Source organism: Rhinichthys klamathensis, unplaced genomic scaffold (assembly GCF_029890125.1).
Source record: "Rhinichthys klamathensis goyatoka isolate OS25496 unplaced genomic scaffold, OSU_Roscu_1.1 h1tg000350l_1, whole genome shotgun sequence".
NCBI lineage: Eukaryota > Metazoa > Chordata > Actinopteri > Cypriniformes > Leuciscidae > Rhinichthys > Rhinichthys klamathensis.
Genome location: NW_026606862.1, coordinates 1,389,854 through 1,408,230, shown reverse-complemented (window position 1 = coordinate 1,408,230; position 18,377 = coordinate 1,389,854). Strand labels below are relative to the sequence as shown.

The following is an 18,377-nucleotide window of genomic DNA, read 5'->3' as shown; positions in this document are numbered from 1 at the left end:
GATCAGGGCTGATCTCTGCAGGACACTAGAGAACCCCAGATAGGTGTGTTTGATCTGGGCTGAACTCTGCAGGAACACTAGTGAACCCCAGATAGGTGTGTTTGATCAGGGCTGATCTCTGCAGGACACTAGAGAACCCCAGATAGGTGTGTTTGATCAGGGCTGATCTCTGCAGGACACTAGAGAACCCCAGATAGGTGTGTTTGATCAGGGCTGATCTCTGCAGGACACTAGAGAACCCCAGGCAGGTGTGTTTGATCAGGGCTGATCTCTGCAGGACACTAGAGAACCCCAGATAGGTGTGTTTGATCAGGGCTGATCTCTGCAGGACACTAGTGAACCCCAGATAGGTGTGTTTGATCAGGGCTGATCTCTGCAGGACACTAGAGAACCCCAGATAGGTGTGTTTGATCAGGGCTGATCTCTGCAGGACACTAGTGAACCCCAGATAGGTGTGTTTGATCAGGGCTAACCTCTGCAGGACACTAGAGAACCCCAGATAGGTGTGTTTGATCAGGGCTAACCTCTGCAGGACACTAGAGAACCCCAGATAGGTGTGTTTGATCAGGGCTGATCTCTGCAGGAACACTAGTAAACCCCAGATAGGTGTGTTTGATCAGGGCTGGGAGCACTTCGACTCGGCGCTGTAATATCTTCACTCGTGAAAAGTCCTCTCCCTCTCCCTGTCATTTCCGTCAATAGAACCAACGTGACCTGCACGCCTGCAGTAGTAGTAGTTTTTTGTGCAGAGTTGACGAAGTATCAGGGAGAGGGAGAGGGAGAGGGGGAGAGGACTTTTCACGAGTGAAGATATTACAGCGCCGAGTCGAAGTGCTCCCAATAAGTGCTATTCCGCCATACATTATAGTTATCCATTTTACCCGCTTATAAAAAGCGCCACATTTTATTTAGTGTCACCATACTTGGTCGTGTAACTACTCGTGTAACTATATTTAAATAGAGAAAACGTGGATGTGTTTGATCGCTTCTAACTTCATCTCTGTTTGGCCCATATACAATGAATGGGGCTAAGCTAACTGCTCTCAAAGTTCTCCGCCCGACAGAGCGATTCAGTGCACGCACTGAGACGAGAGAGGTATGTATCAACTCGTCTTAGGTAAGAGAATAACATAGTTTAATATGAAAAAACGGTGGAGTATCCCTTTAAGGACCGCTGATCTATGCAGTGCAACTGCTTGTCATTAGCGCACAGATACCTGATAGCCTTTGGGCCACTTCCAGTACTGGATGAGGTACTGCATGTCCTGGACCAGCGTCTTCATGGACTCGTTGGTGCTCCTCAGAGGGTCAGCGATGGCGATCTCCAGATTTCCTTTAACAGAGGTCAGCTTCACACTGGACGGAGGACCTAGATCAGCTAGAGAGGAGAAGGACAGAGCTGTGGTTACACCGCAGAATCAAGAGCCGAGGCCAGATTACAACAGACCAGTTTAATCACCCTCTTTATCTGGGCAGAAGGTGATGCTGGTCCAGTTGGAGAACTGCTGTGCTGTGTTGGCCCGCACACGCAGGAGATAAATGCCCCAATAACTCAGTCCAGCATCAGTGAAATCACAGCGCCGCTCCAGAACATCTGCACACACGGTCCTCCAGATCTGCTTTTGAGGCGCCTTACGGGAATTAGCCGCCCTGTTGGAGGAAAGACCACATGAGTGACTCGATTCATCACGTGAAGTACAGCAGTCACTGACCCTGGACAGAGGGTTTCTTCATGTTACCTGAGGGAAACAGCTGAATGGCTCCTGTTTGGAGTTTATTTTTTAAAACACTAACATGTCATGGCTTGGACATCCATCCCAAGGTTTACTTGCTTCTGTGTCCGTCTGTATTCTTCTATATATTTACTAACAATATAAAGTATAATGCTTTAGAATTCATTATCATTGGCTGGATGACGTCTGTTCTCATTAACTTTTGAATAAGCTTTGCATAGATTTGGCTAAACATTTGTCAGTCTGAAGAGGACTGGTTATGAGCTTCAATAAAGCCCAAGCACAATTCAGCACATTTCTCTCTTAATTTTTACTATTATAATGCAAAAATGACATGAATTACTAGAAAAATGATTCTATATTACACAAAGTAGTATTTGTGGTACTACCTTTAAGCAGATATTCATTTCTGTGTTACAGAAATAAGTCACATCGAGAGCAAGAATAAAACAAAACATCTGGACAGATTACGATAATGAGAAATTCGGAGGAAAATAACGTCAATATATAAAAATATTTTTATGCTACAGGACATGAACCTCAAATCTCTTACAAGAATCTCTTATGACCTGTCCAGCCTGTGTAATTATTTTTCATTTTGTTATTAGAATTCTGTAATTAGAAGATTGGCTCAATAACGTGAATAAACATGATGTTATGGATGAAAGTAGAGATACAGTGTTCTTACGAGAGACACTGTGCCGTGAAGGTGAGCGTCCCGTTGATGGCGCTCTGCTGATCGTCATCCCAGTCCCAGCGCAGAACATACTGTGTGTTGAGACTCTGAACAGAGAGATTCTGAGGACGGCTCCAATCTGCAAGAGCTGGGACACACACACACACACACACACACACGTTTAGTTAAGATCACATAGTACTTTTACAGTGTAAAAGTATAACGCTTCCTATAACACCTGATGTACTTGTTACATCATAAGAATGGCATCTACACTAATGTTAGTCTTTCTGTTTATATTCCGAGGTTTACATTAGTCAGCCGTATCCAGAGTAGAGCCCGACCGATATATCGGCGGGCCGATATTATCGGCCGATATTAGGCATTTTCCTAGCTATCGGTATCGGCATTTTTAATGGTTGATAAATGAATATTTTAAAAAATGCGGGTGCGGTGACTCATGTAAGGGTGGCGCTGCCAATAAAGCACCTAAAAGCTGTCACAAAGAACTGGCAAAAGTAATGATTATGAACACAACAAATATAGCAAGGAGACATTTTAATTGTTTATTAATAAACAAGTGTTTTCAGTCAGTGTCAGCCAAAGATGAAGTTGACGATGCTGACTCGCGATCTTCAGTGAACGCGCGCCAGAGAGAAATGCACATTTCATACGATTACATAAGTCTGTCTGTCTTTCGTTTTGAATTGTTCTGTTTAAAAGTAGACATTTCAATATAGATATATTTCACTTCTCAGGTCTATACGCTGAGTTTCGGTTCATGAGACGAGCTCCAGTTCACCCGCAGGCGCCTCCGTGTCGAGATTATCTATCGTCTGCTATATTTACTTCTTATTTATTAAATCCAGGCAATTGGTTGATGAAACATTGATTAAAATTAAGATACGAAATTCACGTTGAAACGAAAGGTTTTGTGCTTTCTGTTTGATGTCTATGTGAAAGTTTCAAAGCATATTTTAATGCCGCTTTCAGAGCGCTCACGTCCGTAGTGCTGAACTGTCGCGTCCGTAACATTGTTTTTTCCTCATAAATGCGAACACGAAAAATAAAATAAAATAAAATTAATATTTTTTGTAGCCTGTGGAGACTGAGAGCCAACCCTTCTTCATCCGGTGGGTAGTAGCCTACTTTTGATTTGCGCAGTGTAATTCACAGAATTGATTTCTCTGCTACCAGCCTCTGTCACGTATTGTTTGAGCTTGTGACTCTTGCAAGCACGCAGCTGAGAAGTCCTGATTATATTGTCTGCTACATTTACTTCTTTTTTATTAAATCCAGGCAATTGGTTGATGAAACATTGATTAAAATGCGTGGCGCGAGCGACAAATCTCCGACAGTAAACTGATTCTGCTTTGTCTAGGGTAAACAGCTGTTGTGACGCGAGCAATAACGGCCGCGTCCGGTGTAGACACAGTGTTAAAGCTCATTCTGCCTATAATGCTACGTTACAACATCAAACAATATTCCAATAATTTATATAATTATAACACTTTATATAGGGCCATTTTGCATTAAGAGTAGCCTAGTTTCACGTTTAATACATTTTGCTTACTAATTATTTATAATAGTATAAAAGTACTGTACATATGTAATTAAAAACGTTTTCATTATGATATTATTTTTACTTTAGTAAAAAGATCTGAGTTCTTCCTCCACTGGTAGAGATTAGAGGAATTAAGACTAAAAATAGAAGATAATAAGGTTTTGTCAGTGACACTTTATATATATTTATTGATACAAGTTATGACTAAATTAAAAGACAAAGTCGTTAGTGAAGATTATGCAACAGTATTTAGAATATAATATAATATAACATGCAATGCAAACTAGTTTGGTTACAGCTCAACTGTATAATTCTCATTCTATCATTCCCCCTGCCTCCATTACATATCTGTGTCACACAAGTGTTTGATCACCACTTTTTCATTTGAGTGATCATTGCAAAACGTGTTTATTAAATATATTTATTCTGTTTATACTGTGTAAAGTACCCATCAAAAGTTTGTACAAACCATTAGGAAAGTGTCCAATCTTTTGACTGGTATACTGTACTATAATACACATAAATGATATTACTACTGTATTATAATATACACATAAATAATATCAGCCGATATATCGCTATCAGGCTTTTTTTACTCCCTAATATCGGTATCGGCCCCCAAAAATCCATATCGGTCGGGCTCTAATCCAGAGCAGATGGAGGACCTGCGCCTAGACATGACCACAACGCATGATGTAGTCAGCCGGATCCGGGCCGTATCCAGATCAGATGGAGGACCTGCGCCTAGACACGACCACAACGCATGATGTAGTCAGCCGGATCCGGGCCGTATCCAGATCAGATGGAGGACCTGCGCCTAGACACGACCACAACGCATGATGTAGTCAGCCGGATCCGGGCCGTATCCAGATCAGATGGAGGACCTGCGCCTAGACACGACCACAACACATGATGTAGTCAGCCGGATCCGGGCCGTATCCAGATCAGATGGAGGACCTGTGCCTAGACACAACCACAACACATGATGTAGTCAGCCGGATCCGGGCCGTATCCAGACCAGATGGAGGACCTGCGCCTAGACACGACCACAACGCATGATGTAGTCAGCCGGATCCGGGCCGTATCCAGATCAGATGGAGGACCTGCGCCTAGACACGACCACAACGCATGATGTAGTCAGCCGGATCCGGGCCGTATCCAGATCAGATGGAGGACCTGCGCCTAGACACGACCACAACACATGATGTAGTCAGCCGGATCCGGGCCGTATCCAGATCAGATGGAGGACCTGTGCCTAGACACAACCACAACACATGATGTAGTCAGCCGGATCCGGGCCGTATCCAGACCAGATGGAGGACCTGTGCCTAGACACAACCACAACACATGATGTAGTCAGCCGGATCCGGGCCGTATCCAGACCAGATGGAGGACCTGTGCCTAGACACAACCACAACACATGATGTAGTCAGCCGGATCCGGGCCGTATCCAGATCAGATGGAGGACCTGCGCCTAGACACGACCACAACGCATGATGTAATCAGCCTGATCCGGGCCGTATCCAGACCAGATGGTGGACCTGCGCCTAGACACGACCACAACACATGATGTAGTCAGCCGGATCCGGGCCGTATCCAGATCAGATGGAGGACCTGCGCCTAGACACGATCACAACGCATGATGTAATCAGCCTGATCCGGGCCGTATCCAGATCAGATGGAGGACCTGCGACTAGACACGACCACAACAAATGATGTAATCAGCCTGATCCGGGCCGTATCCAGATCAGATGGAGGACCTGCGACTAGACACGACCACAACAAATGATGTAGTCAGCCGGATCCGGGCCGTATCCAGATCAGATGGAGGACCTGCGCCTAGACACGACCACAACAAATGATGTAGTCAGCCGGATCCGGGCCGTATCCAGATCAGATGGAGGACCTGCGCCTAGACACGACCACAACGCATGATGTAGTCAGCCGGATCCGGGCCGTATCCAGATCAGATGGAGGACCTGCGCCTAGACAGGACCAAAACAAATGATGTAGTCAGCCGGATCCGGGCCGTATCCAGACCAGATGGAGGACCTAGGCCTATACACGACCACAACACATGATGTAGTCAGCCGGATCCGGGCCGTATCCAGATCAGATGGAGGACCTGCACCTAGACACGACCACAACACATGATGTAGTCAGCCGGATCCGGCCCGTATCCAGATCAGATGGAGGACCTGCGCCTAGACACGACCACAACGCATGATGTAGTCAGCCGGATCCGGGCCGTATCCAGACCAGATGGAGGACCTAGGCCTAGACACGACCACAACGCATGATGTAGTCAGCCGGATCCGGGCCGTATCCAGATCAGATGGAGGACCTAGGCCTAGACACGACCACAACACATGATGTAGTCAGCCGGATCCGGGCCGTATCCAGATCAGATGGAGGACCTAGGCCTAGACACGACCACAACACATGATGTAGTCAGCCGGATCCGGGCCGTATCCAGACCAGATGGAGGACCTAGGCCTAGACACGACCACAACGCATGATGTAGTCAGCCGGATCCGGGCCGTATCCAGATCAGATGGAGGACCTAGGCCTAGACACGACCACAACACATGATGTAGTCAGCCGGATCCGGGCCGTATCCAGATCAGATGGTGGACCTGCGCCTAGACACGACCACAACACATGATGTACTCAGCCGGATCCGGGCCGTATCCAGACCAGATGGAGGACCTGCGCCTAGACACGACCACAACGCATGATGTAGTCAGCCGGATCCGGGCCGTATCCAGATCAGATGGTGGACCTGCGCCTAGACACGACCACAACACATGATGTACTCAGCCGGATCCGGGCCGGATCCAGACCAGATGGAGGACCTAGGCCTAGACACGACCACAACGCATGATGTAGTCAGCCGGATCCGGGCCGTATCCAGACCAGATGGAGGACCTAGGCCTAGACACGACCACAACACATGATGTACTCAGCCGGATCCGGGCCGGATCCAGACCAGATGGAGGACCTAGGCCTAGACACGACCACAACGCATGATGTAGTCATCCGGATCCGGGCCGTATCCAGATCAGATGGAGGACCTGCGCCTAGACACAACCACAACACATGATGTAGTCAGCCGGATCCGGGCCGTATCCAGACCAGATGGAGGACCTGCGCCTAGACACGACCACAACGCATGATGTAGTCAGCCGGATCCGGGCCGTATCCAGACCAGATGGAGAACCTGGAGTTTGACCCGGACCCAGACCCTGACCCTGACCCAGAGCCTGACCCGGACCCAGACCCAGACCCGGACCCAGACCCTGACCCGGACCCAGAGCCTGACCCGGACCCAGACCCTGACCCGGACCCAGACCCTGACCCAGAGCCTGACCCAGAGCCTGACCCAGACCCAGACCCAGACCCGGACCCTGACCCAGAGCTTGACCCGGACCCGGACCCGGACCCGGACCCAGACCCAGACCCAGACCCGGACCCAGACCCTGACCCTGACCCGGACCCAGAGCCTGACCCGGACCCGGACCCAGACCCAGACCCAGACCCAGACCCGGACCCAGACCCAGACCCTGACCCGGACCCGGACCCAGACCCAGACCCAGAGCCTGACCCAGACCCAGAGCCTGACCCAGACCGGACCCAGACCCGGACCCAGAGCCTGACCCAGACCCGGACCCAGACCCGGACCCAGACCGGACCCTGACCCAGACCCGGACCCAGACCGGACCCTGACCCAGACCCGGACTCAGACCGGACCCAGAGCCTGACCCAGACCCAGACCGGACCCAGACCGGACCCAGACCCTGACCCTAACCCGGACCCAGAGCCGGACCCAGAGCCTGACCCAGAGCCTGACCCAGAGCCTGACCCAGACCCGGACCCTGACCCAGAGCCTGACCCGGACTCAGACCGGACCCAGAGCCTGACCCAGACCCAGACCGGACCCAGACCCAGACCGGACCCAGACCCTGACCCTAACCCGGACCCAGAGCCGGACCCAGAGCCTGACCCAGAGCCTGACCCAGAGCCTGACCCAGACCCAGACCGGACCCAGACCCAGACCGGACCCAGACCCTGACCCTAACCCGGACCCAGAGCCGGACCCAGAGCCTGACCCAGAGCCTGACCCAGACCCGGACCCGGGGTCTCATTTATAAAACTGTGTGTAGGATCCTTACTAAAAGTGTACGTGCGTCCAAAAGCCAAAAATGGCGTACGCAAACAAATATTCTGACTTATAAAACCTGCCAGAACCTGCGCAGAATTGACTTTATAAATCCCAGTCAGCGGAAGATTGTGCGCACATGCGTCTCCACCCCGAAATAACCATATATGGAGATTATAACGCAGAGTTTTACTATCCTCATCTGCATATCATTTGCATATGATTATTCATCCACGTGATAACATGTTTAACGGTACAAGACATTTGGAAAATATGAAATACGGATGTGCCGTGACATTAGTTAGGCTACATTAATAAAAAATAATTTAGTAGCCTATATCCTTGCCTTGTTTTTGAATAAATAAATCAAATAGTGTAAAATACATTTCAGAGAAAGTTTTTCTCAATCTTTTCCACTGGCCAAAAAGTATTTTTAATTGATTTATATTTGGAAACAGATAGACCTTGTAGTGCATTATTTGCACGAAACTATTTTCTCAGACAATCTGCTATTATCATGATAAGCAATTATCTCTGTAGTTAAAACATTTAAACACAGCATGCCAGAGGAGAAGTGTTTGAAAGCATTGCATACACGACGAATATTTATATTTATTGAATATAAAAAAATGTTGTAACTTCTCAGTAATGATTTCATGTAGGCCCACTTTAAGTGTCTAACTCCATTAATCAGAATGGCATATTTAATCTAAATGTTTATATCAAAGTAAAACATACTTACAGTTATTTACATACTTACACTTAATTATTTAAACTGTCATTGTGAACATATTTCACAGAACACTGTATGATAATAATGAAGATTTACGGTTTTAGATAGGCTGCGTCAGTTTCACTAAAGAACAAAGGGATGGATGTTTGCTTCATGTGATAGGCTTGGTGAGTGAAATTATATTTGTATTATCTTTCTGTATACTGCATGTATAATTTTCTTTAGATTTTCGGTCTAAAAGTGACCAAAAAGACATTTAGCTCCAGCTCACCATCGGTGTCGCCAAACTGCGTCTCCAAAACGTGCGTACGCACGGCTCAAAGTTTGCTTGAAGGTGCGCACATTCTCCCGTCAAGTTTGTTTTTTATAGATCACAACCTTTGCGTGGAAACTGGCGTACGTACGTTTCCAGCCCCGTTTTGTGCGTACGCACGCTTTATAAATGAGACCCCCGGACCCAGACCCTGACCCGGACCTTGACCCGGACCCAGAGCCCGACCCAGACCGGACCCAGACCCTGACCCGGACCTTGACCCGGACCCAGACCCTGACCCGGACCGGACCCGGACCCAGAGCCTGACCCGGACCAAGACCCAGACCCAGACCCGGACCCGGACCCGGACCCAGACCCAGACCCGGACCCAGACCCAGACCCGGACTGAGCCTTAGCAGTAGCTGGCCCCAGGTTATGGAACAAGCTGCCGTCATCTATCAAGACGTTTACACGTCTTTCACAAACCTATTTGTACTCTTGTGCTTTTAATGTCTTGTGAATGTTTATTTTGATTTTGGTGATGGACCTAGATATTTCTTGTACAGGACTTTGGTCAACCAAGGTTGTTTATAATGTGCTTTATAAATAAATTAAACATGAATCTTGATTCCTAACTGAATCAAGGAATCGATTTCCAGCCCATGAGCTGACTCGCAAAACACTAAAGACAAAGTAAAGAAATGTGTCAGTCAAAGAGGAAGCGCACTATACCAGAGCATTGATTATTATGTTTCAAAACAGTTCCTCAACTATTATTGCCTAAACTGTCTGTAGGCCTATATCTTCTAAAACGCAGATGATTAGCCTACATTTACTGCATAATAGACTTTTTTTAAATCGTTTTTCAATCTTTTCTAAGTATGCAATTTTAAGCATATGAATAAGCACACGATTACAGTTGAAGAAATTAGCTAGACTTTTTATTTAGTAGTTTATTTCTATCACTTCCACTAGTGTTACAATAAATAAATTACTGCAAAAAAAAAAAAAAAATCCTGACAGATAAAAAAAAAAAGTCGCAATGAGGTAAAAAACGTTTTTTAAACAAAACAAATTATTTTTTAAAGTGTAGAAAACAAATGTAGCCCATCTAGTGGCATTATTAGTTTTAACCATGAGCTGGTCAGTGATGGGGTGAGCTTCAGCCTCCTGATGTCTATACCCGGCCCGGTACAGTGGGATCCGAGGCGAGGGGCTCGTGCTGTTTTACACGCTAAACAAAGACTGTATGAAGAAAAGTCACCAGATCTAAACATTCACACACACACACCCTTTCAACATGAAACCAAGACACGAGACCTACACTTTCCCCCAGGATAATGAAATCGTGTGTGTGTTATGAAGAAGTTTCTGTCCAATGACTCACTCTCATGTGGGTCCAAACCCGTAAGACCTTCGTCATTCTTCGGAACACAAGATATGTTCGACGACACCCGAGAGCTTTCTGTTCCTCCAGAGACTACGACGACCACTTTCAAGACCCAGAAAATGAGTAAATACATCGTTCAAATAGTCCATGTAACTACAGTGATTCAACACTAATGTAATGAAGCGACGAGAACACTTTTTGTGCGAGAAAAAAAAAAAAAGTGCCCAACCATTTCTTATCTTCCGTCAGTCTCTGACACTGGTCACGTGACGCATAAGCCAGCCAATACTGAGCCGCGTTCTGACGCACAACCCGGAAGCGCTGCACTGTTTACACCACGTGACCAGCGTCGACATGAGGGGCAGTGTTAAACGGCAGAACTACTTTTGGGTGAACTAACCCTTAATGAGCTGTGACCGCTGAGAGCTCACGCACTACTGACACTACTAAATGATTTAAAATAGAGTACTCTTAGCTTTGCTGCTTTTATTTGTGTTTCATGTGTTGTTATGCAGGTTTTATGGTTGTTCTGTAAAGCACTTTGGTCAGTCTAGCTGTTGTAAAGGTGCTATAAATAAAATGAACTTGAACTACAAGCGAACTGACACACACACACACACACACACACACACACACAGCCCTGCACGTTTAAAGCCAGATAAAGCCAGTGTTACAGCAGCACTAGAGGAACACACACTTTATCGTCACTAACACACAGTAATGCGGGACTCACCCAGTGACACACACACCAGCAGTGACACACACACTTCAGAGCCGCGGAGCTTCATTGCGCATCTGAATCCGCATCGCGAGTCTCTTTCTGCGAGTCTGAGCTCGAGTTTGTTTCAGTTCCGCTCAGCCTCGAGGCCAGCTCTTGTGCTGTGACGTGTGAACCGACGTCGGAGCTTGTGTCGGGAGAAATGGGCGTGCCAGACGAAGCGCGATTCGAGGCTTGTGTTGGAAAATCACGTGACTAATGACAAACGGCGAAACTCGCGCCACCTTCCGGCTGTTGCAGGAGTCGCAGGAGCAGGTGTAGTGGTGTCAGAGAGTCTGGGAGTTAGAGGAATCTCATTGGCATTGTTGTGTCATGTGTAAGGGCTGTATATTATTACATTATATCAGGTTAGAAAACGTATAGTATATTGTCATTAATAATTATATTATGGTCTTGTTATATTAATTAGATAAGATTATTTGGATTGTTTTGGATTTTTGGATCTGGACTGGACTGCTTTTTGTTTTGGATTGCCCTTTTGGATTTTATTTGCTCTTCCTTTTTCCTGGTAATGGAGCCGCAATAAAGAGGAGATCGTCCCCCGTCTGGGCTCAACAGAAGCATCGGTATCCTCGTTTACACCAGCGGGAACTATGGGATAATTTTAGTATCAAAATGATTAACACGTGCAAGCACACTTATCAATGAACTTGATACATGTTGCAGAAATGTTTTATCCATGCCTTTCAACTTGTGTGTGCAAAATTCAAAATTGAATGAATGTGAAGCAATTTGTACAAATAGAGACATTTTTGTGAATACAAATGTTTTCCTTTGTATTAGTGTATCATAATTTGCACATGCAACACAGAAGACGTGCATGTGTGGATCAGGTGACACGCGTGCATTCATTGACTCGATTCATTGAGTCGATCCTATTTGATTCATTTGGATTTTGAGACTTTCATTTCGCGGGTTTCGCCTTGCACGATCCACACACAGCTGTCTGAGAAAAGCTGCTACCACTAGATGGCAGTATTCTGCTAAAACAGACAACGGCAGCATAATCAAGCGTTCTTCCGCATTTAAGACGCTTAATGAGAGTGATATTGAAGCACCAAATTTAGTACACAATAATATAGGCCTACCCTATTAATAAAGCATACTTTATAGAGGCAAACATTACGTCAGATTATGAACAACACCCATAGAAAACCATTATAAAACGCTTAACGTGCAATCGCGCGTTGCATGTTCAGTAAGGTGTATTGGCTACTGAGTTTAAATATCACCGTCTTACTGCATTGACGTTAAGCTTTTTCTTTATAATATGCTCTATGGGAGGAAAACTATATAGCCTACAGACAAGAGACTACATGAACGCAACGCACGGCGTTTCAAGTTAATACAATTTTCCTTCCTGTTAAAAAAAGGTGAAATTTCGCAGTTGCGTTCATATTATATGCTTATTTTTATCTGACTACACATTGTGTACATAGTATACAAGCAGGAATTTGAAAATGTCTGTTTTTAAATATTAAAGACGATTTTCGCAGTACATTTGTTTTCCCTTGACCCTTAAGCCATAGGCTATAGTCTTACTATAGCACGATGAGTTTTAACAATATGCAACCATTGTATATCGACATGAAATATTAATTGAAAATCAACTGGCGTAGCGGGCCTGTAGCTGCATATTTCTACACGAGAATGCTTTGACGCGCTAACCACAGCTCATGATGCACAAGGGAACGTCTGCCAGTTCCACTAACTGCGTTAAAACCACTGATCTATAATGTCATTCTATATAGATCAGTGGTTAAAACGTATAATTTGTTTTAATTCAAATTACTTTTTAAATTTAATAACAGACATTTTCAAATTCCAAAGCTCGTAGAAGGTTTCTGTAAGACTGACTTACAAGTAAAATTTGGACAATACTTCCCTTCATGTAGCCTGTATTCTGCAGAAAAATACTGTAATTCACCAAAAGGGTTTTTTCATGTTCAAAATGGTTGTAGTATGTTCAGTGACTAGACTGGCTTACTACAGGTGAAATTGCCCCAATAACTCCCTTCATGTAGCCTATTTAGTAAACAATTATTATTTGATAAAAAAATTACTGTAATTAACCAAACGGGTTTTTGGTGACTTACTACAAGTGAATAATGTAAAATTTCACCTGACTTGTCACTAGGAACGTACTACAACCTTTGGAACATGAATAGAAAAACAATTTACAGTAAATTAAAAAATTGTAGGCTACTGTTCAATCGAGATATTGGCTGGACATAGTACAGTAACAGTAGGCTAAGTCAGTCTGCCCACTAGACTTCCAAGGTTATAATATAACCTTGGAAATATGTTCATTTGAATGAATGACTGGACGTTTATATTTTTTTGACTGTGAGTGGAGTTTGCAGATGGTCCCTTTATAAAATGAGGCGAATATCAAACTTCACTGCACTCTCGGACCGGTTGCTCTCCCATTCACATGCAAAGTTAAACGCAACTGCAGAATTTTTATTTCATATTAAGCTTTTTCTTTTTAACAGGCTCGGGAAGGAAAATGTTATTAACTTGAAACGCCGTACATTGCGTTCATGTAGTCTCTTGTCTGTAGGCTATATAGTTTTCCTCCCATAGAGCATATTATAAAGAAAAAGCTTAACGTCAATGCAGTAAGACGGTGATATTTAAACTCAGTAGCCAATACACCTTACTGAACATGCAACGCGCGATTGCACGTTAAGCGTTTTATAATGGTTTTCTATGGGTGTTGTTCATAATCTGACGTAATGTTTGCCTCTATAAAGTATGCTTTATTAATAGGGTAGGCCTATATTATTGTGTACTAAATTTGGTGCTTCAATATCACTCTCATTAAGCGTCTTAAATGCGGAAGAACGCTTGATTATGCTGCCGTTGTCTGTTTTAGCAGAATACTGCCATCTAGTGGTAGCAGCTTTTCTCAGACAGCTGTGTGTGGATCGTGCAAGGCGAAACCCGCGAAATGAAAGTCTCAAAATCCAAATGAATCAAATAGGATCGACTCAATGAATCGAGTCAATGAATGCACGCGTGTCACCTGATCCACACATGCACGTCTTCTGTGTTGCATGTGCAAATTATGATACACTAATACAAAGGAAAACATTTGTATTCACAAAAATGTCTCTATTTGTACAAATTGCTTCACATTCATTCAATTTTGAATTTTGCACACACAAGTTGAAAGGCATGGATAAAACATTTCTGCAACATGTATCAAGTTCATTGATAAGTGTGCTTGCACGTGTTAATCATTTTGATACTATAATCATCCCATAGGAACTGGCGTTTTCATGTTCCCCTGCATCCTCTGTTCCTTGTGAATGGATCTTTTCCAAGGCTGGAGAGGTTTTGTCCAAAAAGAGGAATCGTCTAAACCCCAACACACTTGAAACTTTTTTGTTTCTCAATAAAAATCTATTGTAATCCTTCCTTCTCCCACCCCAATCTGCAGCGTTGCAATTATTGACCAGATACTCTTTAAGTTTTTGTGGAAAAACTCAAACTCTTTGAAACACTCTTTGTCTCTTCTGCCAACATATAGACAATGTGTCAGAAGAGACAAGCCAGTGGAAAAGAGAATTCAGGTTTGGAGTAAGGATAAAGAAGACATGTTAAAGGACTGTACAAACTGGGATGTCTTTGTTGCTTCATGCCGAGACCCTCACGAACTGGCCGACTGCATTACCTCCATATTCACTTCTGTGAAGGAACCGTTATTGATACTAAAGTGGTTAAAGTCTTCTCAAATAATAAGCCATGGCTCTCTAAAGATTCAAAGAAACTCCTTAATGAAAAGAATTGGGCATTTCGTGAAAATAATTATGAGGGTTTTAAAATGAAAAGGAAGGAACTGAGAGCTGATAGAAAAAGCAAACATTGACTTTAAATGCAAGGTAGAGGATCGGTTAGCGAATCAATGCAAGGCTTGAATGAGATGATGGGGCGTGACCCGAGAGATGTAAATAATGATATTCCTATAGGGACAGATGGTTTTAAATGGGTAAATGATCTGAATCTGTTTTATGGAAGATATGACGTGGCTGACAATTACAATAAGATTGAAGAAATGGGATTCCAGCGGTTTGGCTGACCGGCGAGCCAATCCGAAGGTCCCTTTGAGCCCTATAGAGCACCAGGTCCAGATGGCCTCAGAGGAAGGGTTTTAAAACACATGTGCAAATGAATTAACCGACCCCCTAACAAAATTATTCCAGTTTTTATTAGACTTACAGATCGTACCAAATACACGGAAGTTATCATTTACACGACCTCTTCCGAAAAAAGTGAGAGCAAAACATGTAGAGGACTTTGGTCCTGTGGCTCTGACGTCTATACTCGCTGAAGCACGGAGAGAGTAGCCAGAGACCACCTTAAACCACACATCTCAGAGCAACGAGATGGACTGCAATCTGCACACAACCACAGAGAGGGACAGAGGATGCCATGCTCTCCACGGCCATCCACAGCGAGCAAAGGCTTGTGCATGTTCTTCCCTGACTACACCTCTGCCTCTAACACCATCTGCTCCTGGAGCGTCTCCTGGTGTTGGTGTGATGGAGGAATAGTTCACCGGATACAGAACTTCCTAACTAATAGACCACAGCAAGTGTGTGTTAGGAGCTTCAAATCAGATATCATGTTTTTGGTAACACTTTATAATAACTGCACGCTATTAATCATTAGTTAAGCATGAGTAAACAGTTAATGCATCATTTATAAAGCATTAATAGACATTAATAAGCAGTTTGTAAATACAGCTATAATAGCTTTTTTCTTGATTTAAAAGCATATCTATAATGTGTTTAATAATTGTATTTTCATACTTTGTTAATGATCAATTAATAATTTCTAAATGAAGTATAGCATTATTTACAAACCAGTTATTTAAGAGTTGTCAGTGATTCATAAGATCACTTAGAAAGTGTAAGTAAATGTAGTAAATTCAGGTAGTTATAAAGCATTTAGTAGTGGTCAGTTAACTATTTGTGTGAGCTCATCTAAAGTGAGGAGTGGACTAATCATGCCTTGTAAAACATTTATAAAGGAGATTTAAAGTCTCAGTTATCTTCTAAACTGAAAAATGAAACAAACACAGCACAGTGATACAGATCATAGAAATATTTGACAGCCTTTAAATCTCCTTTATAAATGCTTTACAAGGCATGAATAGTCCTCACTTTAGATGAGCTCACAAACATAGTTAACTGACCACTACTAAATGCTTTATAACTACCCGAATTAACCCTGAATTACAGTAGAAATACATGTTAATAAAGCATTTATTAACACACTAAGTAACTATTACTATATGTCTGAATAATAAGATGTATGAATGTACATTTCAATAGTTTATTAATCATTTACTCACACTTTCTAAGTAATCTTATGAATCACTGACAACTCCTAAATAACTGGTTTATAAAAAATGCTATACTTCATTTAGAAATTATAAATTGATCATTAATAAAGGATGAAAATACAATTATTAAACACATTATGGATATGCTTGTAAATCAAGAAGAAAGCATTTATAGCTGTATTTATAAACTGCTTATTAATGTCTATTAATGCTTTATAAATGATGAGTTAACAGTTTACTCATGCTTAACTAATGATTAATAGTGTGTAGTTATTATAAAGTGTTACCACATGTTTTTAAATACGGATGTGTCCTGTCACCTCTTTTATTTTCTGTTTATACAGGTGGTGTAAGAGAATTATAAATATAAAATAATAAAATATGCAGATGATATGGCACTTGTGGCACTTTAATGGAAAGACTGTGCACAGTGAGTACGAGGAGCAGGTCCTGGAACTAGACAAATGCTGCAAGGCAAGTTCCTTATTGATAAATGTAAGTAAAACAAAAGAGTTGAATTCAAATCATTCAGAGCCTCTAACAGAATTAACCCTTTAAGGTACTACTCAACCATTTGGTAGACCACACTTAAAGTCACTATATTTTATTGAAAAATGCATCAAGCTTAACTCAACCTGAATGAGCCATCTCTACCGTTTGGTGTAGTTGTGCAATGCTAAAAAAAATCCACTAGATGGCACTGTGTCTGTGAGCAGCATGCCATTTCAGTGTTCCTTCAAACAGCACATGACACCTCCTTTGATGACGCATATCGGCGGGACTTTTAAAGGTAAGACTATTTGGTTGACATATTATCGTTTCAGAGGAGTTGTTAAACAGAATTATGTAACTTAATTAAACAAAAATAAGTCTTATAAGGGTCAAATAATTTTTTTTAAACATGCTCTACCAAACAGTTGAATTGTCCTTTTAAGGTAGTAAAAATTAGCTAATAAAATTAGCTAATGTTGGTAAAATTAGCTATTTACAATGAACAAAAGGGTTAGTGTTGTTAAAATGATTAATTTTAATATTATTCAATTACATATTTGATCAAAAATATTTGATCAATATCATTTTTTCAGCATTTCTGTACTGTATTATGGTAAATATCAAGAATACATTTGAAGAATTAATACCAATTCTGGTGTTACTATTAATTTCATAATTTAAAATTGACTATGTTTGTGTATTACTATATGACTAGCATTGTAAGAGCCATCAATAGCAGCCATCAGATTTTCTTATTGGTCAAGAAAATGCACTTAATATTACTTGTTCTGAATGTTGTTCTTTTATTATGAACAGACGTCTCAACCGTTTGGTAGAGGATTGTATCTAAAATACTGTAAGGTCTAATTAATTTTTTTTTTGGATTGTTGTTATTGTTATCATAATTGAATAAAAAATGCAAAGAAATAATTTTTCCTTTGCTTTTTTCATGGTGCGTACCTTAATGTTACGTCATCAAACAGTTGAAATTGTGAAGACTTTCAAGTATTTGGGAACCATGATTGACTGTAATTGAATTTCTCTGATAATGTTAATCTTATTTGTAAGAAAGCAAATCAAAGTCAAGTCAAGTCAAGTCAAGTCAAGTCAAGTCAAGTCAAGTCAAGTCATCTTCATTTATATAGCGCTTTTAACAATGAATTGTTTCAAAGCAGCTTTACAGAGATAAACATATAATTTAAGGTAACAGATTGTTTTGGCGTTATAGCGGTTCTTGAATAATGTT

The 18,377-nt window shown here is 42.7% G+C and overlaps 1 protein-coding gene across 1 annotated transcript in view; it reads right to left on the bottom strand.

The window, feature by feature from the left end:
* Positions 1-11,365, bottom strand: part of LOC130068948 (interferon alpha/beta receptor 1a-like) — a 28,257-nt gene extending 16,892 nt beyond the window's left edge. The window contains exons 1-4 of the mRNA XM_056232606.1: positions 11,242-11,365; positions 2,422-2,557; positions 1,460-1,650; positions 1,218-1,378 (exon numbers count right to left, since the gene is read on the bottom strand). Of these exons, the coding sequence (XP_056088581.1) occupies positions 1,218-1,378; positions 1,460-1,650; positions 2,422-2,557; positions 11,242-11,296 (543 nt within the window). The 5' untranslated portion in view covers positions 11,297-11,365. The remainder of the gene's footprint in view (positions 1-1,217; positions 1,379-1,459; positions 1,651-2,421; positions 2,558-11,241) is intronic.
* Positions 11,366-18,377: the final 7,012 nt, after the last annotated feature.